The 25,930-nt window shown below is 36.9% G+C and overlaps 1 protein-coding gene across 5 annotated transcripts in view; it reads left to right on the top strand.

The window, feature by feature from the left end:
- ST8SIA1 (ST8 alpha-N-acetyl-neuraminide alpha-2,8-sialyltransferase 1) overlaps nucleotides 1-25,930 on the top strand; it is a 150,973-nt gene that overhangs the window by 98,624 nt on the left and 26,419 nt on the right. Inside the window, exons 5-6 of one of the 5 annotated variants that reach the window (XM_060024421.1) lie at nucleotides 1,726-1,818; nucleotides 24,124-24,175. The exons of 2 other annotated variants lie outside the window; for them this stretch is intronic. In XM_060024421.1, the coding sequence (XP_059880404.1) occupies nucleotides 1,726-1,818; nucleotides 24,124-24,148 (118 nt within the window). In that variant the 3' untranslated portion in view covers nucleotides 24,149-24,175. Of the gene's footprint in view, nucleotides 1-1,725; nucleotides 1,819-18,030; nucleotides 18,160-24,123; nucleotides 24,176-25,835; nucleotides 25,913-25,930 lie in introns of those variants that run through there. 2 more of the 5 variants (XM_060024422.1, XM_060024424.1) reach the window with 2 other exon arrangements.

The raw sequence follows: 25,930 nt of genomic DNA, 5'->3' as shown, positions 1-25,930 counted from the left end.
ACTTAGTTTAATTCATACTTACAATGAATTAAACTACATATATATGTAGATGTATATATGTGTAAATATGTGTGTGTGTATATATGTATATTATATATATGCTTAGAACAGTGCCTGGTATATTGTAAGCACTATATAAACGTTAGCTATCATTAGTATTGCTTTTCATCTTTGTGAACATTCTCTCTCTTATATGCCTGATTATTTCCTCTTCTTCATTATATTTGCTCTCTCTTTCTAGTCCTCCTATTAAGTGGATATTAGAACTTCTAGATATTTCTAACCCTTTCCTTGTACCATGTAGCTTTGTGTGTGTATATGTGTGTTGTGTCCCAAGGATAACCCCTTTCAGCTCAGTAAATCGTATTTTAGTTGTGTTCATTCTGCTATGTAGTCTACCATTTCCACTTCTTAATTGTATTTTTATTTTTTGTGAGCTAAATTATTTTTCTCATAGCAGCATATTTTTTATGGATATAATATCCTCTTAGGTTTCATCAAGACTGTATAAATGGACTTAAAAGTTTTGTATTTTTGTTCTTTCTATATTCAGATTATTCTTCCTATTTTTTGGACTTAATGCTACATGTATGATTTGACATTTTCCAAAATGTGTACTTTAGTTTTCTGTCCATTTTTGTATGGTAAGCCTTTTTGCTGTCAGTGAATATAGTTTTATAGGTATATTACTTTCATAATAAACAGTTCGTTTAAAAAATGTCACTGAAAACCAAAAATGTCAGTCAAATTTGTGAGTTAGTATTGAATAACTTAAATGAATGACCAAAAATCAGTGCTCTATATTTAATTTTTAGTGTGATTTGTTTGCTGACATAAACTAATGTAGCATAGCAAGGAGTTGGGAAGAATAAGAAAACAAAACAGTTCTCTTTTACAGTTTAGTTATTGACTCTCACTCAGTCTTGGGACTTTTGTGGGGTTTTGTGAGAGGGCTTGGGGGTCTGATCAGGAAGATGTCAGAAAATCAACAATGATGATGATGTCTCTTTAATTCAATTAAGTGGATTGGGGTTCTGGAAGTCATAAAAATGTGCAATTTTTAAAATTGGGAAGGGTTCATATCAGATTCAAGAGAATGAGCAAAAGGTCAAGAGAACACTTACAGAAATATTTTTCTTTGATTATTTAAATTTTTTTAGATAATTTCAGATTCACAAGAAGTTGCAAAACAAAAAAAAGTACAGGAAGGTCCTTTGTACTCTTCATCCAGTTTACCCCATTGGTAATGTCTTGCATAACCATAGTATAATACTTCTCCGTTCCTGGAGGGGGATGAGACATTCAGTACATTACACTGAAGGACGAAAGAGTCTATTTTTCTACCTGAATATGTGGAGTTGGTGGTAAGATTTTAAAAAGCTCGGGAAAACGAGTATTTATGTAGAACAAGACAGAGCAAGAGGAAAGAGAAAGTGAGATTGTGATTTTGAGAAAAAATATAACTACAGAAGGAGAAAGGAAAGGATCAATAATTGTTTGAAGGGAAAAAAGTTCAATATAAAGAATTAATGCAAGGCAAGCAAGAGTCATTATGATTAATGCTGGGTCAACATTTAGTCAGTGTTTCTATGTGCTAGGTTCTATGTTCTTTATATGCATTACCTCATTTAATCTCAAAATAATCCTAATAAGGAAGTATTTTAACGTGTATTTTTACAGAAAAACAAACGTGACATAAGTTTTGTCATCTGCTTATATTCACAGCTGCTGGTCATCAGTCTGGGACTTCACCCAGACTTGTCTCAATCCAAAACCCATACTCTTAACCAGTGACCATCGCACACCCCATCTTTCCAGGTGATCCATATGTTGCACAAGGAGACAATTGAGTTTCCACAAGTGATAAGTCATTTTGGAAAAGGGAGTGAAGGTTTTTTCACTTAACAAAGTATATTCAATGTTGCAAGGTTTTTGAATACAAAATCAAAATGCATATAACAGTTCCATTTTGTGAAATATGGAAAAATATATCCCAGTAACATCAGATACTTTTATATACTTAACAGTTAGACAATGGGAATTCCCTGGTGGTCCAGTGGTTAGGACTCGGCGCTTTCACTGTTCTGGCCAGGGTTCAATCCCTGGTCAGGGAACTAAGATCCTGCAAGCCACATGGCTCGGCCAAAAAAGCAAACAAATTAGACAAAAAAGCAAACCCTCTATAGAAAAATTACGGAATTTTATTGAGGGACATTTTGGACAACCTAAATGTCAAATAATATTAATTCTAATGATTCTTGCTTGACCTTGCGCTAATTCTTCATATTGAACTTAATGTTAACGAACAGGTTTACTTTGCCTCTTAAACATTTAATTTTTGACTCTTTCCTTTCTCCTTCTGTAGTTATCAGATTCACGTATATATAGACCCTTAATATATGACAGAGGTAATATTGTAGATCAGAGAGAAAAGGACGAATTTTCCAAAATGATGTGGAAACAGTGGTGTCTATGACACCATAGACAGAGGTGTCTATGAAATTATACCTCTACCTCATACCTTATACCAAATATCATTTCCAGATGCTTAAGACCTAACTTTGAAAAGCAAAACAAGCAAGCTTGTAGAAAATAACACAGGTCTTGTGATTTCTTATATAAGAATCACATAGCACTAAATAGAAGGGAAAAGACTGATAAGTTTGATTTATTAAAATTGGGAACTTTTATTCATAAAAAGACGTGGTAGAAGTAGGGCAAATACAACCACATTTTAGAGGAAGACAACTAACAAAGGACTTGGATCCAGAATATACAAATAATTCTTTTACGTGTAATTTAGAAATAAATTAATTGAATATGAAAAACAGAAAACTGGTAGGAAAATGAGTCAAAGAGTTGAACCAGACTTCATAGAACTCTCCAAATAGCCAATAAATGAATGAATAGATGCTCTACTGCATTAGTAATCAGAAAGAATGCAAATAAAAATCCTTAGGAGATATCATTACACATCCATCAGGTTGGCAGAACTTATTCCAACTGTTAGTGAGGATGTGGACCCGAAAGTACCATATATGCTATTTGGAGGGAATATGGTTCCAACCACTCTGGAATGTGTTTTGACGTTATGTAGTAGGGTTGAAGATACACATGCTCCATGCCCTATCAGTTCCACTCCTAGGTATATACCCTAGAGAAAAACAGTATTTATAAGAGAGAAATGTATAATAACGTTTATAGTAGCTAAAAATTAAAATAGTTGATTGTGAATTCATGGTGGAATGAATCAATGAATTCAGGTATGTTCACATAGTGGAATGCTTTACCGCCACCAACTATGACTACCCACAATAAAGTGGGTGAACTTCAAAAACCTGATATTGACAAAAAGAAGGGAGTCATAAAAAATACAGTAGGGGGCTTCCCTGGTGGCGCAGTGGTTGAGAGTCCGCCTGCCGATGCAGGGGACACGGGTTTGTGCCCTGGTCCGGGAAGATCCCACATGCCGCAGAGCAGCCGGGCCCGTGAGCCATGGCTGCTGAGCCTGCGCGTCCGGAGCCTGTGCTCTGCAACGGGAGATGCTGCCACAGTGAGAGGCCCACGTACAGCTAAAAAAAAAAAAAAAAATACAGTAGGATGTTCATATAAAGATAAAAATAAAACTAATTAACAGGATGGTTTAGAGACACGTCCATAACAATTCGGAGGACCAACAAGTGGTTCCTTCTCAGGGGAGGAGAGTGTTGGATTCAGGAAGTTTTTTATTCAGATCTTGTAGTCTCCTCCCAAAGCTTTGCACACCCAAGATGCTGGCAGTGTCTTGAACTTTCATGTGACTAAAAATCAAATTCGTTGGGCAAAGATGTGCAGTGGAAATGCCTAAGTACCACTGATTTTCATGGCTGTCCTCCAGATCCTTGATTCTTATCAAAATATTCCACTGAGAGTTATAAGCACTATGAGTTTTCACTACAAAATTCTCGTAGAAAAGATATCGGTATCAAGATAAAACAGGCGTGAGGAAGTTCAGTATATACGAGAGGCACCCATAATGATGATTCACACATTATATATGTATAATTAATGTGTATATATATATATTTATAATGTATACATTATTCTGCCTGTAGGAAAAATAAGGTTAGAGAAGGTAATATTCGTTGATGTAGTTAGTAGAAATTCTCAGTAAGAAGGGGCTCTGCTATAGCCTTTGTTAGGATATCTTGTCTAGAGTACATTTTCAGTTTTTAAAAACAGCTTTATTGAGGTATAATTGATATACAAAAAAACTGCACATGTTTAATGTGTATAATTTGATGAGTCTGGGCATACACATACACCGATGATACTATCACCATCATCAAGGTAATAAACATAACCATCACCTCCAAAAGTTTCCTTGTGCCCCTGTTTTTTTGAGTGTGTGGTAATAAGAACACTTAAGATGAGTTCTTTTCTCTTAACAGATTGTTGTTCAATGGGTATATAGTGAACTATTTTTGACAGCACCTAGAACAAAAGGATTAGTTAGGGTGCCCGGGACACAGATTAGAAAGGGCTTTGCAGTCTCATCCAACTTCTGATTGCATTTTTATGGGTTAGAGAAGTTATTCTAATGTGACAGCAGAGTCTGTTGGATCTTCACACCCACTGCTGTTGTCCTCTTCCTTCCTTTGCTGGGTTTTGTAGGTGGATGGCAACAAGGATCCCTTCACAGGGTTGCCCTTCATTAACCTGCACCAGCTCTAACCCATTGGTCCGCAAACATTTTTGTTCAAATACCCTTTAAAAGAATTTTTAAAATCCGTCATTATTTCCTTGATCTTTTAAAAGTTACCTAATTTTTTTTGGCATGAAGTTAAATTGTTGCCAAGCATGAACTTTCAGAGCTTTCTACATTGTGCATATTTAAATACATATTGTCAAAGTCTCAGAAGTGCAGATTTAGCTTTTTGGATGTTCCATGTCCTCATAGCAAAGCCAGTGCGCTTTGTCAAATTAGTTCATTAAGTTGAGTTGACTTTCTGTCAGAAAAAGGCAGACTACATTTTATTCAATTAAGTGCTAAAATGTAACCCCATATAATCATCTCACTTCTGAGTTCTAATTATTCAACATATAAGTAAGGTATAGGAGTTGCCAAGAGTTTGTCCCCTGGATAAAATAAGGCACAGCCTCCATCTATTTCTTATAAAGATATTTTTGCTTTTTCTCAGGGGACACTTCTTCAGAAACTATGTACCTTACAAATGTTTCTTTGTTTGGTTGCCTGGTGGCTTTTACACTCTGGGGCACTGCATCATTATAATATTTGGGATAATAGGAGGTATGTCTTTTGTGAAGTGGAAAAGGGAAAATTATGAAAGTAGAGTTTGGAAAATAGTTGTTTAGGCTATCAGATTAGTCTTGAGTAAATGTTTTAGAAAAGTGCATATGTGGAATTTGAGGATTTGGAAATTCATGGGGGAAGAGGGAGATTAAAATGGGAGCTTCACAAGAACAAAGTTACAGAGGTGCTCATTCAACAAATATATTTTGAAATCTACTCTGAGACAGAGAGTACAAAGTTGAAGACAATACAACTCATACCCTGAAGTTGCTTCCAGTCAACAGACATTCTGTAGTCTTGGAATCCATAAAGGGGGTCCAGGGGACCCTGAATCCCTTCTGAAATTTATTTTTAAAGTTTTATGTATGTGTATTATATATTTTTTAAATCCGATTTTCCAAGGCTTCCATTACTCACAATAGGTTTAAAATTCACTGGCCCAAACTGAGTCATTCTAGCAAGTAAAATTAGAGATTACAGTTCTCAAAGCTTGTTTCCTAATTTTTCAATAGAATTGAAAACTCAATTAGCCATTTTGCCCATATCAGGTGTTCAGTACATATTTGGGCAAATGATGGTTAAAAAATAAAAACTGGAACTTAATTGATTGTCCTGTTGTTATATTACTTTTGAGCTTTGAGGCTCCAGCTTGGGCAGTGATTATTCTATGCAGCCACAAAAAAGAGCATCAGTGTTCTGAGTGTGTGCTTCCACGTGGGCATATTAGAGGCAGTAGTATCAGTGTGAACAGCTTGGGGTCAAGAATCTTTTATCTGTGCTCTTGAGACCCCAGCATGTTTTTTTGGCATACAGGACATGCACAGTAAATGTTTAGGGAATGAATGAAGAAGTGAATATATATATTTTAAATATCCTTCAAACTGAATTTCTGGTTTAAATTGTCTTTAAAAAGGAAATTTAATGAATTTTTTGGTGTCAGTTAAAATGTTTCTATGGTCTTAAACTAAGGAGATAAATTTTTTAGTAACAGATATTTCAAAGCAGTATTAATGAAATGCTTAGCAGGGAAAACTTGGTTCCTCTTTTTTAAAAAAGTTGACATAAATTAAGGAACAAAAAAGTTATCAGAACAAATGGAGTACAAATCATGGTGGAGTTAACCTTTTAAAATTTGTAAGTGTGTAGCTTTTAGTTGACTGGAAGGACTTGATATAAGATGCAAATATTTATTTTGAACTTTCTAATATCAGGTAGAAACTGGGTAATCTCTTTTCATACAAGTGAAAGAGACTGTCCAATGGTTATCACCTCTAATTTTACTGAAGGCACTTGGGAGTGTAGAGGTATTATCTGGGAGAACAATTGCTTATTTTATTGATGTACTTTTCCAAAAATAATTTGAGCTTTGAGGAGAATGACTTGGATCCCAAGAGGGTTTATAGCAACTTCTTTTTAACATTCTACATGACTCATACCTCAGACTGTGTTCCTAAACATCTCCATCTCTTCTGCCCGCTGACTTCTTTTTTCTTTTCTCTCCAAACTTAGAGCAGTTTATCAGTGTTTGCACCAAGGTTTGGCAGTCACTGATAGCCATTCTGCCTAACATCTGCTGTGATAGAAGGGAATTAAAAGGCAGATGCTAAAACTGGAACTAGAGAGAGCAAGGAGAAGACAGAGAAGAGATGCCTCTAAAAGGGTGTAGATCTGTATGGAGTTTGTGTCTGGATGAAGTAGTTATCCAAGTTTTGGCTTTAAACAGACTTTGTGTTCAAATTCTAGTGCCACTGCTAGTAAGTGCTTCATACTTGCTAGCTATATAAAGTTAGTTACTTAACCTCCCCCTTATGAGTTGAGAATAAAATTATTTACCTTGAGGATTGTTGAGAGATGTAAATGAAATAATGTAGTTGTGGCCAGTAGAAGCTATTTTGATTAATACCCAGAATAGCTACTCAGGAGGACTCTCCTGTTGGAATACATCTTGTTCTTGGTTAAAGCATATTTTTAATGCATTCTTGGGCTCATCGAATTTAGGGAATCCCCAAGAGTATCTGCATACTTCTCCCCCAAACAAACAAAAAACCCCAAAACACAAAACAGAAAATCATGAACCTAAAACCAGACCAAGCATTGTGAACTATAAAATTCTGATACTAAAGCTGAGAACAGGAGACCAAGCCCTGGATTCACCATGTTAATGTGTGCCCCATATTAAGCCTTGATAAGGGACAATGTAGTCCCAAGTCATATTAGCAGTCTATGGCTTCTAATACAAGCAAACACAAATTTCTTCTAGAGGAAAGCTCTCAGAATACCACCTTCAAACAGATATAAGCTCATAAGGAAACACTGAAACTCACAATATTGAAAGTCCTCAGAGATAAAAAGTAAACAAAAATTGTGGATAGACACGCCTGAGAATTTACTGAAATTGTCAGATGAAATATATTACTAAGTATGAAATTCTTATAGAAAAAATAAATATGAATCAAAATTCAGCAAGAAAATATCAAAATTTCCTAGATAGCTTTAAAAAAGAACCAAGTAGGAATTTTATTTTATTGTTTTAAAAATATTTATTTATTTATTTGGCTGCATTGTGTCTTAGTTGCTGCATGTGGGATCTTTCATTGCGGCATGGGACTCTCTAGTTGTGGCCTGTGGGCTCTAGAGTGTGTGGGCTTAGTTGCCCCATGGCATGTGGGATCTTAGTTCCCCAACCAGGGATTGAACCCTCCTCCCCTGCATTGGAAAACAGATTCTTAACCACTGGACCACCAGGGAAGTCCCCCAAATAAGAAATTTAGAAATGAAAATATAATTGTTGAAATGGACAGACATCAGATTAGACATAACTGAAGAGAGAATCAGTGAACTGGAAAATAGAGCAAATAATTTTTTAGATACAAAGATATAGAAAATATGAAGACAAGACAAAGAAACTTGGAGACTGGAATAAGAATGACTACCAGTTCAGTCTTTCTTTAAATGGAATTGTGGAATTATAAAATAGAGGTAAAAGTTGAGACTTCTTCAGAGTTAAAGAGTAATGTAATCTATGAATACAAGAAACAAAGTATCAAACATGAATTAAATTTTAAAAAAATGCAAACCTAGACCATTTTAGTAAAATTGAACTAAAGATAGTAAGAAGCTTTTAAAAGCAGCTGGAGAAAAAAGACATTACCTGCAAAAGAATGATCATTACACTAAAAGCAGACTTCTTCCAACAGTAAAAATGGAAGTCAGGAATCAATGGGAAAAAACAAATGGAATCTAATTAAACTTAAAAGCTTTTGCACAGCAAAAGAAACCATAAGCAAAATGAAAAGACAGCCCTCAGAATGGGAGAAAATATTTGCAAATGAAGCAACTGACAAGGGATTAATCTCCAAAATATACAAACAGCTCATTCAGCTCAATATCAAAAAAACAAACAACCCAATCCAAAAATGGGCAGAAAACCTAAACAGACATTTCTCCAAAGAAGATATACAGATTGCCAAACAGCACATGAAAAGATGCTCAACTTCACTAATTATTAGAGAAATGCAAATCAAAACTACAACTAGGTATTGCCTCATACCAGTCAAAATGGCCATCAACAAAAAATCTACAAACAATAAATGCTGGAGAGGGTGTGGAGAAAAGAGTACCCTCCTACACTTTTGGTGGGAATGTCAATTGGTGTAGCCACCATAGAGAACAGTATGGAGGTTCCTTAAAAAACTAAAAATAGAACCACCATATGACCCAGCAGTCCCACGCCTGGGCATATACCTGGAGAAAACCATAATTCAAAAAGGTACATGCACCCCAGTGTTCATTGCAGCACTATTTACAATAACCAGGACATGGAAGCAACCTAAACATCCATCAACAGAGGAATGGATAAAGAAGATGTGGTACATATATACAATGGAATATTACTCAGCCATAAAAAAGAACAAAATAATGCCATTTGCAGTAACATGGAGGGACCTAGAGATTGTCAGACATAGAAAGATAAATATATGATATCACTTATATGTATAATCTAAAAAAAAAGGGTACAAATTAATTTATTTACAAAACAGAAGTAGAGTCACAGATGTTAAAACTTATGGTTAGCAGGGGATTGGGGGTGGAGGATAAATTGGGAGATTGGGATTGACATATACATACTACTATATATAAAACAGATAACTAGTAAGAACCTGCTGTATAGCACAGGGAACTCTACTCAATACTCTGTAATGGCCTGTATGGGAAAAGAATCTAAAAAAAAAAAAAGAGTGGATATATGTATATGTATAACTGATTCATTTTGTTGTACGCCTGAAACTAACACAACATTGTAAATTAACTATACTCCAATACAAATTAAAAAAAAAAAGAAATCAGTGGGAAAATATCTTCAAAATGCTGAGAGAAGAAACTATCAACACAGGAGTGTGTACAAATTGTCTTTCAAGTAAGAAAAACATTTTCTGTAAAAACAGATTATTTACTAGCAGCAGACCTTCACAGAAAGAAATTCTAAAGAATGTATTTCAGGAAAAAAGAATGTTACTTTAGAAAGAAAATCTGGGATGGCAAAGAAGTTGGTAAACATATAAACAAATCTAAATGAACCTCACCCATATGAAACCTCAAATCTACCCTCAGCCAAAGTCAAAGATTTTCTATGAACAACCAAAGAAACCAGTTATAAAGAACTGATGGTGGGGGAAAAAAAAACCCATCAAGAAACTACTTTTGGAAATTTATACTAAGAAAATAAACGGACAAATGCTTAAGATGTATACACAAGTATGTTCATAAAAGCACTATTTCTAAAGGTAAGAAACTGCAACGTGAATATCCAATAACAGTGGATTACTTAAATAAATTATTAACTATCCTGAAAAAGGAAAATCTTATAGCCATTAAAAAGCGATGATGTACAGCAAGATCATTTTTGACCCACCTCCTAGAGAAGTGGAAATAAAAACAAAAATAAACAAATGGGACCTAATGAAACTTAAAAGCTTTTGCACAGCAAAGGAGACCATAAACAAGGCAAAAAGACCACCCTCAGAATGGGAGAAAATATTTGCAAATGAAGCAACTGACAAAGGATTAATCTCCAAAATTTACAAACAGCTCATGCAGCTCAATATCAAAAAAACAAACAACCCAATCCCATAATGGGCAGAAGACCTAAATAGACATTTCTCCAAAGAAGATATAAAGATTGCCAACAAACACATGAAAGAATGCTCAACGTCATTAATCATTAGAGAAACGCAGGTCAAAACTACAATGAGATATCACCTCACACCAGTCAGAATGGCCATCATCAAAAAATCTGCAAACAATAAATTCTGGAGAGGGTGTGGAGAAAAGGGAACCCTCTTGCACTGTTGGTGGGAATGTAAATTGATACAGCCGCTATGGAGAACAGTATGGAGGTTCCTTAAAAAGCTAAAAATAGAACTGCCATACGACCCAGCAATCCCAGTACTGGGCATATACCCTGAGAAAACCATAATTCAAAAAGAGTCATGTACCAAAATGTTCATTGCAGTTCTATTTACAATAGCCAGGACATGGAAGCAACCTAAGTGTCCATCGACAGATGAGTGGATAAAGAAGATGTGGCACATATATACAGTGGAATATTACTCAGCCATAAAAAGAAACGAAATTGAGTTATTTGTAGTGAGGTGGATGGACCTAGAGTCTGTCATACAGAGTGAGGTAAGTCAGAAAGAGAAAAACAAATACTGTATACTAACGCATATATGTGGACCTAAGGGAAAAAAAAAAAAGGTCATGAAGAACCTAGGGGCAAGATGGGAATAAAGACGCAGACCTACTAGAGAATGGACTTGAGGATAGGGGGAGTGGGAAGGGTAAGCTGTGACAAAGTGAGAGAGTGGCATGGACATATATACACTACCAAATGTAAAATAGCTAGTGGGAAGCAGCCTCATAGCACAGGGAGATCAGCTTGGGGCTTTGTGACCACCTAGAGCGGTGGGATAGGGAGGGTGGGAGAGAGAGAGACGCAAGAGGGAAGAGATATGGGAACATATGTATATGTATAACTGATTCACTTTGTTATAAAGCAGAAACTAATGCACCATTGTAAAGCAATTATACTCCAATAAAGATGTTAAAAAAAAAAGAACATGTCTCTATTAAGTTTCTATTACTAAATTGCTTTAATTTGTTTACTAGAACTTTTTAAAAAAATAAGAGCTCTGCTGTTTGATTGGATCTATAAATCGTGATATGCATTTTAACTTAAATGCATATCTGGATATGCTCTCATATCTGTATTTCTATATGACACACACCTGCCCACAAAACAACAACCCAGGAGGACAGGCATCTTAATGATCAGGGTCAGGATGTAAATTGTTGAGGGAAGAATATAAATCGGTGGGTCAGATAACATATTTGATAAAGACTATTGCAAGTACTAATGAAGGGAAAGGCAGAAGGAAGAGATGCTTACAAGATAAAAGTAACATATTCTTTTGATCAGGGGAGTAGTTTCATATTATAGCATTTATGAGACTGAGCTGCCTTTTACAGCCTCTGGTGACCAGTTAGAAGCTGAGGCATAGTTGACACTGCCTGAGCAGGGTTTGTGCATTGTGGGTACTGCACATGTTAAATTTGATTGACATTTAAAATATAACCATAATGATGGAATATCTATTGTGTATAAAGAAAGGCACGGAAACAGCAGTGGGGTGCCAATTTGACTTATAAACAAATTATTTCAGAGAAATGATGGAAGCAACTCTATATTTTCTTGTAAGGCAGCAAAATAAATATGAAGGAAGAAAATACCCACTAGTAGATGAAGCAGTATTATAAATAGTTTCTAAGATGTGTGCAGAATGATCGTCTCCATTTCAAAAGTCAAACAGTGCATGTGAAAGTAGGAAAAATTGATCAGTTCCTTGGAATGGATGAAAGAAATGTCAAAGCAAGAAGAGGCTAGTGCAGGACTGTCCATAGCACTATTGTAAAATCATTGAGTCATAGTTTCATTGGCAGTATTCTTTTTTTCCGTATTACTGATAAATTGTATGATAGCATCTTAGATCTGATGGCATATAATTTCTTTTAAATAAGTAATACCTGCCAATTACCCAGAAATAAAAATAATTAGGTAGAAAAAAAGAGTGAATGTTTGGAGGCAGAGTGACACATAAAAGAAAGAAACACTAAGCGTTGTGTAACCATTATGTACACGGGAGCGACATATGGAGAGGCTAGTAATGCAGGTATTAGCATCATCCTGATTTTTCTGTGACAGTCTTTGTGACAAGTTAAGTGATTTGCTTCAATCAGATATTGTGTCAGAATTGGCTTGAACCTAGGACTTTAGACTCTCTTTTCTTTTCCTGGGGAGTAGTTGGAGAACTATCACCTAGGGGTTTACAGTTGCTATCACAGCTTATATTTAGTTGTTATCTCTGGGAGAGAAGAGAAGAGAAAACTCCAAGAGGCCAATAATGAGTCTACCATTTAAAAGGGAAAGGGAGAATTTTTTGATGAAGAGACAATTGGGTGAAACTCCTGAGGAGACAAAAAAAGTGATTTATGACTTTGTAATACTATATTGCCAAGATTCTGACAGCAGGAGGAAATGGAAGAGAGAAACAAAAACAAAACAAAACCGAAAAACAGAGGAAGCCACAGATTACTACTGAAACACGAAGAGTCAGTAGGAAAAAGACCCAGGCCACTGCAAGTTAATACAGAAAACCTTTTTATTAAAGTTGAATTTACCATCACTCCTATTTCCAGTTGTTTTTTTTGGAGCTGTTTAAAAGAGAAGCATCCCATCACTAAATACTTGCTTGTTGTAGTAGCTTTAAACTCACCCCTTAGTATAATATTTCCCTTCTGGGTAAAAGGTAATTGATTACTCATTTTCAGGATAAATTGTGATTACCCCTTACCGGGTTCTCTGCTTCTATTATCTTCCACCTTTTTACGATCAATTCTCACAGCCAAATTGCCATGTGATATTTTAACTGTGACACCTTCTTTCAGTTCTTCAAATTGCTTTCCTTCAAATGAGGCGGCATCATCACCTTCTATTTCAAACCACTTCTGCAGTGTGCGTTTTGGGAATACTCTTAACACTGGGCACCGCCTGCTCTAGACCACTCCTGCCAATTCTCCGTTGGAGTTGACCTCTGCTGTTCTTAATGACCACTCAGGCTTGTGAGCCACGCTCTCTGCTTGGTGTCTTTTTTTCTCATATTGGAGTCGTTTCTGTTCTTTCTGGCTGCTCTCACCTTTCATTAGCTAGGTTTATCAGGCCAAAGAAACCAGCTCTCTCATATGCCACTAAGAACTGGTAGACAGTTCCACGGCATTTTTCAAGTCCATTCATTCTCCCACTTCTAGATGATTATATGCTGTCTTCTCTCTCAAACTTCCAACATCGCCTGCTCATCCCTATTCTCTGAGGTGATAACCTTGCTTTCCACTTTCCAGAGAAAATAGAAGTGAGAAAAAAGAAACATCCCTGCTCTCACTCCACAATCCCAATCCCTCCTGCCTGGAGTTAATTCATGTCTTATTCCTTCTTCTTTTTTTTTTTTTTTCTAAATGTACCTGTTTGTAGTACAACTTCCCAAATCTTAACCAGTTGTTGAAATGACACTCAGCTGTATAAACAGTCAATTTCAGCTTTTTAAAGAATGAGTCTCGGAATCTTCTCACGTGTTCTAATACCTACCAGGCGCAAGACTGGTATCCTGGAATCTTCCCTCACCATCATCCTAGAGATTCCCTTCCCCTTTCACCTGTATTGATCTCTGAATTCACATAACCTGTATCATCTTCTTTCTTGGATTTTTTTTTTTTTTCCATTTTACTGGTGCACATCCTCCAATGGCTTCCCAAGAAAAGGTACAAGGGAATTAAAAGTTTTGAGATCTTGTGTGTCTGAAATTATCTTTATTCTACCCTCAAACTTGATTGATATCTTTGGTAGGATTTTACTTCTTGTTTGGAAATCCTTTTCTTTTTGAAGACATTTCTCCAGTGTTTTCTAGATTCCAAAGTTGCTTTTGAGAAAAGTGATGTCATTCTGATTCCTGATCTTTGTATGTGACCTGGATTTCTGTTTCCCTCTGCGTTCCAAACTGGTCTTATCTTTACCTCCTTCTCTTCCTGCACCCCCAGTATTTTGAAATTTCACAATGATGTTCCTTATTATTGGCCTGTTTTCATTTATCATGTTAGAACTCAGTGGACCTTTTTAATCTGCAAGCACATGTCCTCCCACTTTGGGAAATTTTCTTGGGTTATTTCTTTAACTCCTCATTGTTAATTGTCAGTTCTTATCTTACTTGACCTATTAGTACCATGTGACACACTTGATCCTTCTCCCTCTTAATGCATTTTCTCCACTTAGCTTCCAAATCCACACTCTTTTGATTCTCTTGCTGTTTCAGAAGCCACTGCTTCTTAGTAGCTTTTCCTGGCATCTCAACTCCTAAACCTGTGAGCATTGGAGTGCTCCAGGAATCTACCCTCTAACTTTTCTTTTTCTCTATTTGTTTATTCCCTACAGGATTTCTTCCAGTCTCATGGCTTTAAATACTATATATACTCTGATGACTCCTAAATTTATACTGCAGCCAGGACATAATTCTTTATCTCCATGCTCATATACCCAACTCTCAGCTTGGCTAATCTATTAGGATATCAAATATGAATTTCAAACTTAAAATAATCTGTACAGAACTCCTATTTTTTTCCCCTTTAAAACTCATGGGTTCTGCCATCTTCTCCATCTGAAAAAATGGAAACTCTGTTTTTCCAGTTGTTCGGTTCAAAAACCTTGGAGTCCACCTTGGCTTATCTTTTTCTTTCATACCTTATATTTGATTAAATCCAGTGCCAATTCTGATGAACCTTCTCTCAAATATTATAGCCATTTCTCACCTTCTCCACGGCCACTACCCTGGTCCAAGCCGTCATCATCTCTCTCCTGAATTACTGCAATAGTCTTCCAACAAATTTTTATGCTTCCGCTCTTACCGCTTGTGCCATTTAGTAGGTTGTTGTCACTCAGCTACAAACCCACTTTCCTTTACGGTGTTTTGTGATGTTGGAACCAGGACAAATCACATTTTTCCTTTGCCACCTGGTTCCCTGTGAGGCTTTCCAATAGGGGGCATTAGACGGAGTCTGGCGGAAGAGGAAGGGGGCCTTTCTGCTTCCTATTGGCATCCTGTGGATTTCCTGTCTACATCCTGTGGGTTTCCTGTCTCTTTATGGGTCTTACGGCATCACCCTAGCAACAGTCCCTTTCCATAGCAGTAGCTCAATCCAACTGGCAGTTTTTTCCAACACATTTAAAACAGTCAACACACAGATGAGAAATTCTTATTCTTCTAGTAATTTGGCATTTGTAAAACCACAGCAACCCAATCTAAGCAATAAAGCCTGTTGTAAATATTAACATAAAATAGAAGAATTAGTCTGTATTTGGCCATCCCAAATTCTTGTTTCCTTATTCTCTTTTCAGGCATTTTCTTAACACATGGGCTGGCTTTTCTGGTTTAAAGTTTTGCTTCAGCCTATAACAATTCTTTTCTATGATGCTCTCCAGCTCATGGAGGAAAAATGGCCAATATTAGTTAATTTGACCAATTGCTTGCCTCTTGCCTGTCTTGGAGTGCACATGTTAGTGACAGGGGTAGTGGTGGCAACGCAGACGGTACGTTAAGTCAGGATCTCCGGCAGGACATGGGTCTTTGGAAAAACATTTGCAGTATTATAATATAATTATATACTGAAATATTTATATTTGGAAATTTTAAGAAACTTCCTTATAGTTTTCACAAATTATAGGAAATCATGTTCAGCAACATTTTCTTTTGGTTGTTTGGGATTTACAGATTTGTGATTCTTAGGGGAGGTCACAGCCACCTTGGGAAGTACATCAGAATCTGGAGGAAGAGCGACAAGATAAGAGATCTTAACATTTATTAAAGAGAAATTTGGGTTCTGGAGGGACAGCGACATAAGAGATCTTAATATTTATTAAAGAGAAATTTGGGTTAAAAAAAGTCTGAGAAACTCTGCTTTACATTGTCCCTTTCCCTTATTTAAGCATCCTATCTCCCATTCCCAGTGACATGGTATTCCTTCTTTACAAGAGCCCTGTCCTAGAGGCAGGGCCCTATGACTCAAGTCTTCTCAATGCCCTATAGCAACTCTTTTTTTCCTAAGACAGTAACAAGTCATTTGATGAACAGGTTTCTCTGTTGACATATTAATGGCTGATAATGAGTTAATGTTTTACTCCTCTCAGTGTTTTTATGGAACCACCTGGAGGAATCGAAGTGCTTTAGCAAATTAGAATAATTCTCTAACTAGAGAAATTGCAGACACCTTGGCTGTCTTAGGGGTAGGGGCTGGGGAGGTATTTTCAGTAATTGATTGGAAAGGAATCTTTAGTATTGTTTATGTCACACTATGTATGTGGCTAGTTATTCTTAGAGCTGACCCTGCTGCCCACAAGATTAATGATGGCGTTCGGAGAGCTAATGGGAAACAGACTCCACTTTTCTGTATCACAAAGCCCCGTAGAGGGCAGGATTCAAACTCTACTGCTGTCTTCTAAGACCAGAGGCTCTTGGAAAGTTGTATCCTTCTTGGGTTACCTCTCAGCTCATCACTGCAACAAATTCTGTGAAACAAAAAGGCTACATTTCTCAAATCTTTGCTAGATAATAACCTGTGCCTGATATAGCTAAAAAGCCCAGAAGGCAGAGGCTTCCTAATACAAGTTCTCATTAGATGGAAAAGTTTTCTGATTAGAAACACTTGTGTTATTATAAAGCGCTTTCAGTTATTATTTGTTTTTCTGCTTCTTTGAAATTTTTTTCTTTTTTTTAAAATTGAAGTATAATTGATCTACAGTGCTGCGATGTGTTACTTTCAGGTGTACAGCACAGTGACTCAGTTATACATAAATATATAAATATATGTATATATATATTTTTCAGATTCTTTTCCCTTATAGGTTATTACAAAATATTGGATATAGTTCCTTGTGCTACACAGTAGGTCCTTGTTGGTTATCTATTTTATATATAGTAGTGTGTATATGTTAATCCCAAACTCCTAGTTTATCCCTCTCCCCACCCTTGAAATTCTTTGCTCCCTTGGGTCCCAACACATCTCTTTTTCCTGTTTCTTGTTAGCTTCCTTTGCTGGTTTTTCTTTCATCTACCCTCCCTCCTTGATGTTGGTGCTTCCCAGTGTTACCTCTTAGCTCTCTCTCTTTTTTTTTTTCTCACTGGATTTGCCTTCTCTTGGGGAAAACATCCACAGCCTCCTCCATCAGCCATAACCGCCACTAGCGTAGATCCGTCCCAGACCGCGATTCTCTTCTTGGCTTCAGACAGCTATGTGTCCACTGGCTGCCTCCATGGAGAAGTCCCATAGGTATCTCACATTTAATATATCCCCAGGGTGAATTAATGATCTTTCCCATCACATCTTTCTTGTCCCTGTATCCCTATTACAGTTATTAGCCCCATCCAGCCAGTCACTGAGGTGACTAACCTTTAAGTCTTCCTTGCACCTCCTGGCTTCATCCTCTACCTGTAAAGCCCTGACAGTGTTACTTTCACATTATTCATTAACTTTGTACTGTCTCATTATTTCTTATGCCATTGCCCTTGTTCAAAGGATGAGCCTTTGTCAGAGCTCAGACAGTATCCTAAGACCTTCCTTCAATCTGTTTTCCCCTACAGTACAGATACATCTTCTGAAATCCAAAATGAAAATTCTTGACTGGATCCCCATCACTTTCTCAATGAAGTTGCAGCTCATCATCCATCCCTCACCACCTCTCCCATTTGCCTCAGACTCCAGCGTCATTCATCACTCCCCAGAGACTGCGCTCACCAGCACTGCTGCACTCATGGAGTGCCCTCTGCCTGGATGGTCCTCCTCATTTTCCCTTACAAGGCTTAGCTCTCCAAAGGCTGGGCACGATCTCTTTCATCTTTTTATAACCAGAGTGTTTGACACACAGAGAGTGAATCTTCAGCAAGTTAATATGTGCCATTCTGCATATTAACATATTAACATATATTAACATATAACATATAAGTTAATATGTGCCATTCTGGTGAAATACTTTATTCCAAATTTTAAATTAAATCACCATAAATAAATAAATGAACCAAAAAAATCTACATGGTAACTGAAAAATAAGGATAAGAGGAAATCAAATGCTAACATCTTTATGGAATTTCCACTAACTGTAGGGAGGAGAACGTTGAGTTGAGAGTCATAATCCTAAACTAATCCTACTGAACCAGAGGAGCACAGAAATCTGGGAAGAAGATGGGAAAAGACTATGACTCAACCCCATTCTATCCACTAGCCAAGAAACAGAAAAATTCCAAAGCCATGTGAACTCTTTTTAGACTGATATTGTCATGCCCTTCCTTCTCCCTGTCAGTTCTCTTTTTCGTCCACTTGGAAACCATACTTCACAATACATTTGCTGACATGGGTAGAGACAGTAGCACTTTGCAGGCTGAGATGTGTAAAAGCTTCAGGAAAATGTTTACAGAGGGAAGATGAAGAAGGGAGGAAGAGCCCTAAGAATAGTGCAGCTTGAAGTACAATTTTTACTTCTGTCATTGACTGAAGAAGAACTAGAGCTTGCCTATGACTTCCTAGCAGTCAGTCAACTGGCCAGTTGGAGTGGAACATCCCCCCTCAGTCCAGTAGAAACAAGAGATGAATGTTTACAAGACAGTGGAAACAAGGTCAGGGTTCAGCACTCCAGCGTTCTCTCTAGGAATAGATCCAAAAAAGACAATGTACAAACACCTAAATGACCAGTAAGAGGGTAAGAGGACATCCTGCACCCATTCTGCAGCCAGATATTGTTCTGGATCAGGTTAGTGGTTGTGTGCATGCATACGTGCATGTGTGTTTACTGTTTATGGAAAATAATTTTAAAATATTTGGTGTAGATCTCCCCAAATATTCTGCAGCACAGAGAAAAGTGACTTAAAGGCTCAGAAGAAAAAAAACAGAAAAAAATTTTTCCGGAGGAAATAAGAAAAAAACTTTCAAAACCTTAGCTTGATGTACTTAACAGGAATTGACTCACTGGGTACAAGGGGTATTTAGGAGAACAGAGAATGAGCTGAAAGTACAGATGAAAACAGAGATGGCTGAGAGCAGGCAGAATTGCAAAGAAAGCAATATGTTTCACATTGGATGCAGCAAAGAGTGCAGACAGTAAAGTCTGTAATATTTAAACTTGAATGTAGAGGGGAAAAACAGAGATGTACATGACAAGAAATAAGGTTGAGGACAACCCAATGTTTATAGCAGCACTATTTACAATAGCCAAGACATGGACGCAACCTAAATGTCCATTGACAGGTGAATGGATAAAGAAGATGTGGTACATATATATAGTGGAATACTACTCAGCCATAAAAAAGAGTGAAATAATGTCATTTGCAGCAACATGGTTGGACCTAGAGATTATCATACTAAGTGAAGTAAGTCAAAGATAAATATCATATGATAACACATATGTGGAATCTAAAAAATGATACAAATGAACTTACTTATAAAACAGAAACAGACTCACAGACATAGAAAACAAACTTATGGTTACCAAAGGGGAAATGGAGGGGAGGAAGGGAAAAATCAGGAGTTTGGGATTTGCAGATACAAACTACTATGTATAAAATAGATAATCAACAAGGTCCTGCTGTATAGTACAGGGAACTATATTCAATATCCTGTAATAAACTTAATGGAAAGGGATCTGAAAATAATATATATATATACTTCAATAAAAAATATATACTTCAATAAATATATACTTCAATATAAAAATTTAAAAATTAAAAGAAATTTTAAAAAAGAAATAAGATGGAGGAAAAAGAAAGGAGAGCCATGTAAGTTTCAGGTTTTCTGAAGAAGAATCAAGAGAGAACAAAAATAAGCAATCATTAGACCCAATCAAAAAAAAATGTTAAAAAATCTTTTCTGAAACAGGACCTGGTCCACAGATTAAAGGCCCTTGTCACATTCCAAGGTCAACTTAATGGGAAAAGACCCCCATTGACATATTCTGACAACATTTTTACATTTCAAGGATAAAGAGAAAAATTCTACAAGCACCGAGTCAGAGAAACATGGTTCACTTACAAAGGAGTAAGAATAAGTGTGGTTTAAGACTTCTCCATATCATTGAACTTCAGGAGTAGTGTCACAGTAGGTACAGAGATTTGAACAGCAGAATTCCTTCTCCAGCCAAGTTGTCTATTCATATAAAATACAAGGGCTCAGAAAATATATTTCTCAAATACCTTTCTTGAATTACGTGATTATATAATATGTTTGTGTGCGTGCGTGCGTGCGTGCGTGTATATATATATATATATATATATATATATATACACGCACGCACGCACGCACGCACGCACACACACATACCAGAGCTGAGTGCTAAATACTCAAGGAAATTTGCAGTATAAGGTACTAATAGTAAAATCCAAAAGCTGTTAAAAATGTAGGGACTGACCAGTGGTATGCTGGTCAGTGTTTTAAAACCACCTGTAGGGCTGTGGGGGAGCAACATGATTTGTAGAGTTTGCCAACGTTCATGGTGTAAGAACAGCTACTGTGTCCAATTTCAAGCTACCAGTGTGATGCCAGTGTGGAATTGAGAAGTGCAATTGACTCTCACATGCCTTTAGGAGCTGGCTTCAGCTGGACCAGTTATCTGCAATTTGAGAAAAAAAATAAAACATTTTATCTGAGACCATATACCCAAACCAATTGTATACTCCTCGTATTAGTTTCTTTGGGCTGCAGTAACAAATGACCATAAACTGAGGGGCTTAAACCAACAGAGGTTTACCGTCTCACGGCTCTGGAGGCTGGCAATGTGAAGTCCAGGTATTGGCAATGTCATGCTCTCTTTATGTCTCTAGGGGAGGATCCTTCCATGCCTCTTCCTAGCCTCTGGAGGCACCAGCAATCTTTGGCTGGTAGACTCATCATTACAATCTCTGCCTTCGTCATCACATGGCATTCTCCCTGTGTGTTTCCGTGTGGCCGTGTCTGTTTTCTCTTCTTACAAGGATATCAGTCATTGGATTAGGGCCCATCCTAATCTGCTATGACCTAATTTCAGAGTAACTAATTACATTACAAAGACCCTATTTCCAAATAAGGCTGCATTCTGAGTTTCTGGGTGGACAAGGATTTGGGGATGAACACTATTCAACCCAGTATAAGAATGAACACAAAACGTAGGAAACAAACCACACAAAAAATAACATTGATGTGAATACCTATTTGTTCCGAGGATGGAATACTCTGTGCTGACAGAAACCACAGGAGGGTGATTATTTGACTCCAAAAATTTTTAATTTCTTCTTGCCCAAAACATGAATAAAGTTGAAAATCCAACGATAATTTAGGGGAAAATTACATCAGCTATGAAAAGAAAAATGGTAAATGTTTTTCATATATAAAGATAGTATGTAAATAGATATGAAAAATATTACAGCCCAGGAGATAATTGGATATAAAGGTGGAAAAGTCACAAAGAAGTACATGCAGATGGCTCATGAAATGAGTAAGTATTCAACAATATTAATAATTAAATACAATTTCATTAAAATAGCAAGTTATCTATTTTTAACCATCGAAGTAGCAAAAATAAAGAGAAAAGATAACAATGACTGTACATTCTTATGGGAGAATAATGGGGGACTAAATTAGTGCAATCTTTTCTTCTAGAAAAACAGAAGAATTGACATGTATCAAGAACCTTAAAAATGTTCCTACCTTTTGAATTATGAATAACACTCTGAAAGTCAATCTTACAATGGTAATCTTGAGATCTGTATAGCATAAAGTAGAAAGCAAGAAAAAAAAGAGGGGTATCAAAGAATTAAGTATTATCTTGAACAATTACAAATACTCTATTGTTGGAGATTTATGGTAGAGAATGTAATCCATACTAGGTAGTTTAAGCATAAAGGGATTGATTTAACTGGATTTTAAAATCGTTGGGAGGTTGATGAAACGTTGAAGAAACAGAGAACGACTCCAAAGGCCGCACTGCAGAACTTACTGTGATCAGTAGAGGGCAGAGCAGGGAGCCATCTGCCACAATGAGAAACTACACGTCAGCTGCTAGCTCCAGACGCATGCTACTTGAGTCAGAATCTGACTTTAAAACAAAAACACTTGTTTCCAGTTTCATTCTGCACTCTCAAGACTGAAGTTATAGATTTGGCTGCATTTCCACAGGAAATGATCAAGCAAAGACACCCAATTGGAGTCAGTTGAGTTTCTGCAGCCTCAGTGGGGGCCCTTCCAGTCTTTTCTTCCACTTCTGCAGAATTTCCTGCAACAAATACTTCTTTCTCCTTGCTTGCCTTCACTATGATGTTTGGATAAGAGATGGCCAGTGGAGAATATTTGTCTCTTAAAAACAAAAACAAAAACTAAACAAGCTAAGAAGAACCTAGAATCTTCAACTGAACAGTCCTTATGAAAATTGCTAATGGTGCCAAGGCCAAGGAAAAAGTCACAGAAAATGAGTGTGGGAAGGAGTGATCACCCCCAGAATGCAAAATCACAGGAGTGTTATCTGGTGCTCGAACAAGGAGCTCCACTTAACAACCATTTTTCTTTTAGGACTTGTGAGGGATGCAGCCACAGGAAATCCATCCACAAAGGATGCAGTGCCCCAACTTGTACCGCACCTGGATAGTTATGTGATCATTTACTGAAGAAATCTAGTGTACTTTAAATTTTTTTCATAAAAGTTTACATTGTACTATAGGTTAATATTAAATGTTTTACAACAAAAATTTCAAAAACAATTCATTCAACTCAGTTCAGAATTCAAGACACACAGGTGCATTTCATTGGCTGAACCTACATCACAGCTGGAACCCTAGCTGTAAAGAAGTCTGGGAAATGCAGTTTTTAGTATCCCAGCTTCTGAGCAGAAGGCACAGAAAGAGGTCGGAATGGATACTATGTGAGGACGTTGATATAATTGCCACACCCTAAACATGCAAAATGTAAGAAATGCATTCAGTAGCTTTTTAAAAATAAATTTATTTATTTTATTTATTTATTTTTGGCTGTGTTGGGTCTTCATTGCTGTGTGCAGGCTTTCTCTAGTTGTGGCAAGCGGGGACTACTCTTCGTTGCGGTGCACGGGCTTCTCATTGCGGTGACTTCTGTTGCGGAGCACGGGTTCTAGGCGCACGGGCTTCAGTAGTTGTGGCACTCAGGCTCAGTAGTTGTGGCTCGCGGGCTCTAGAGCGCAGGCTCAGTAACTGTGCATACGGGCTTAGTTGCTCCGCGGCATGTGGGATCTTCCCGGACCAGGGATTGAACCCGTGTCCCCTGCACTGGCAGGTGGATTCTTAACCACTGCTCCACCAGGGACGTCCCCATTCAGTGGCTTTAAATGATTTTGGAAATACTTTTGCTTTAACATTTTTTTAAAAAGCATGGAATACAAGATATATGTAAGATCTCAACTTGTGAAAAATATATAGGGGACAAAACACTCTGGAGAAATATGCCAGTGCATTCAGCACTTGCATGAGTCTATGAGGGATTTCTTTTTCTTAAGTATACCTTTTACCTTTTCTACAGTGACCATAATTAATTTTATAATCCTCATTCCCCATCACAAGTCAACAAACATTTGTTAAATAAATGCTGGAATTAGTGACATGAATGAACAGACTATTTGTTTTGCTCTTCTAGGCTTTAAAGAAATAAGAAAGAGCTTGTTAATGTCCCTCTAAACTTGGCTTTTTCAGAGCAGCCGTGAGTTCTGCCTGCTGATACAATAGTGTGGGTAACATCGTCTAGCCGTTTAGATATAAATTTAGGTACGTGCGCATGTCTTTGTCTTATGTTATTTATGTTAAAGTATATGACTATTGTATTAGTTAGGATTCTACAGAGAAACAGAACCAATAGGATAGATAGATAGATAGATAGATAGATAGATAGATAGATAGATGAAGAGGCTTATTACAGAGGATCAATTCATGCAACTGTGGAGGCTGAGAAGTCCCATCCTCTGCTGTCTGCAAGCTTGGAGACTAGAAAACTGGTGGTTTATTTCCAGTCCAAGTTTGAAGGACTGAGAACCAAGAATACATAGTTAGGTTCTACTCCCCGTCCAAAGGCCTCAAAACCAATGGTGTTAAGTCCCAATCCAAAAGCAGAAGACCAATGTCCAGCTACAGTAATCAGGCAGAGAGAATGAGTTCTCCCATCCTCTGACTTTTTGTTCTATTCGTGCCCTCAGTGGCTTGGATGATGGGGAGAGCTACCTGCTTTACTCAGATGGATTCAAATCCTAATCTCCTCTGGAAGCACCCTCTCGGACACACCCAGAAATAACATTTAACCAGACACCTGGGCACCCCGTGACCCAATCAAGTTGACACATGGAATGAGCCATCACTACTATGTAGACTTATTTACTATTAATATATAAATAAGCTAATTTTAGTTCTCAGTCATAAATAAATCAATGAGCTGTAATAATTGCTTGCAAAGAAAAATAAAACCCAGAAAGACAGTATGTATATGGTCTTTTCCTCGTTAACTAGCAATAATATTACTTACTTTTCTTTCACACAGAGTGCTCTACTTTTAATTAAAATTCCTTTGGTATTTTGAATAATTTTTACCAACTGTGACAAAAACATAAACTCTTCGGTATCATTTCTCTCCTCCTTAAGTATTAGAGATATTCTTTCTGGAAAATTAAGGATTTTCTCATGTAAATCGATTCCTGAAATAAAATTACTCAAGAAGAGCAAAAAGTTGTTGTTTTTTTTTTTTCTACAGTTCCTTCTTGTGAGGCACCTTCTTCTGCTGAACATCTGTCTGGACCATGCTTTTCCAACTTAGCATATGACCTAGCAGAAGGCTTTTCTCAGAGATTCTAAGGAGGAACTTAACTGCCCCACCTAGTTCCAGGAAACCCCTGCAGGATGATGCTGAAAGATAGAAACTCTCACGTTAAAAATAAATTAATCCAATAACAGATATAATAAGTCAATGAACTTTTTTCCCCAAATTCGTCCTTCCTATAAATATATTTTGTCTGTTATCCTAACACACTGTGATTATAGAGCATGGTACTAAGAAGATTCCAATATATGTGCTGTTCTGTTTTTTTTTTCAACTTTCTTTTCCATTTTTGAGCAGTGGGAGAAGAAGGTTGGTATTAACCATGTTTAGAGAGATAGGAGAATGGCTTCTGGGTATATATAACATATAAAATTTGTTATCAAAATACTTTCTAGTGTAGACAGGCAGTGACTGAGGACAGATAGAAATTGAAGGAGTCGCTATTTGCCCGCACATCTAATAGAAGTGTAAGTGGGGAAGACGGTTTACTTTAAAAGCTGATGTAATCCACTAACACTTGAATCACAACATGAAATAAAAATAGATGTTCTGTTTTCAACAACTGTAATATAATTAACTCTTAGCCTTTGTTTTTACCTAGCCACAGAATCAACTGTTTTGCAGCCTACCGAGGTTTGTCTGGGGCTGTTTGCAGTTCATGATTTGAAAGAATTGGAGGTGAGAGGAAATGGGTGT

The sequence above is a fragment of the Delphinus delphis genome, chromosome 11, assembly GCF_949987515.2.
Source record: "Delphinus delphis chromosome 11, mDelDel1.2, whole genome shotgun sequence".
Taxonomy (NCBI): domain Eukaryota; kingdom Metazoa; phylum Chordata; class Mammalia; order Artiodactyla; family Delphinidae; genus Delphinus; species Delphinus delphis.
This window is presented reverse-complemented; position numbering and strand designations above follow the sequence as displayed.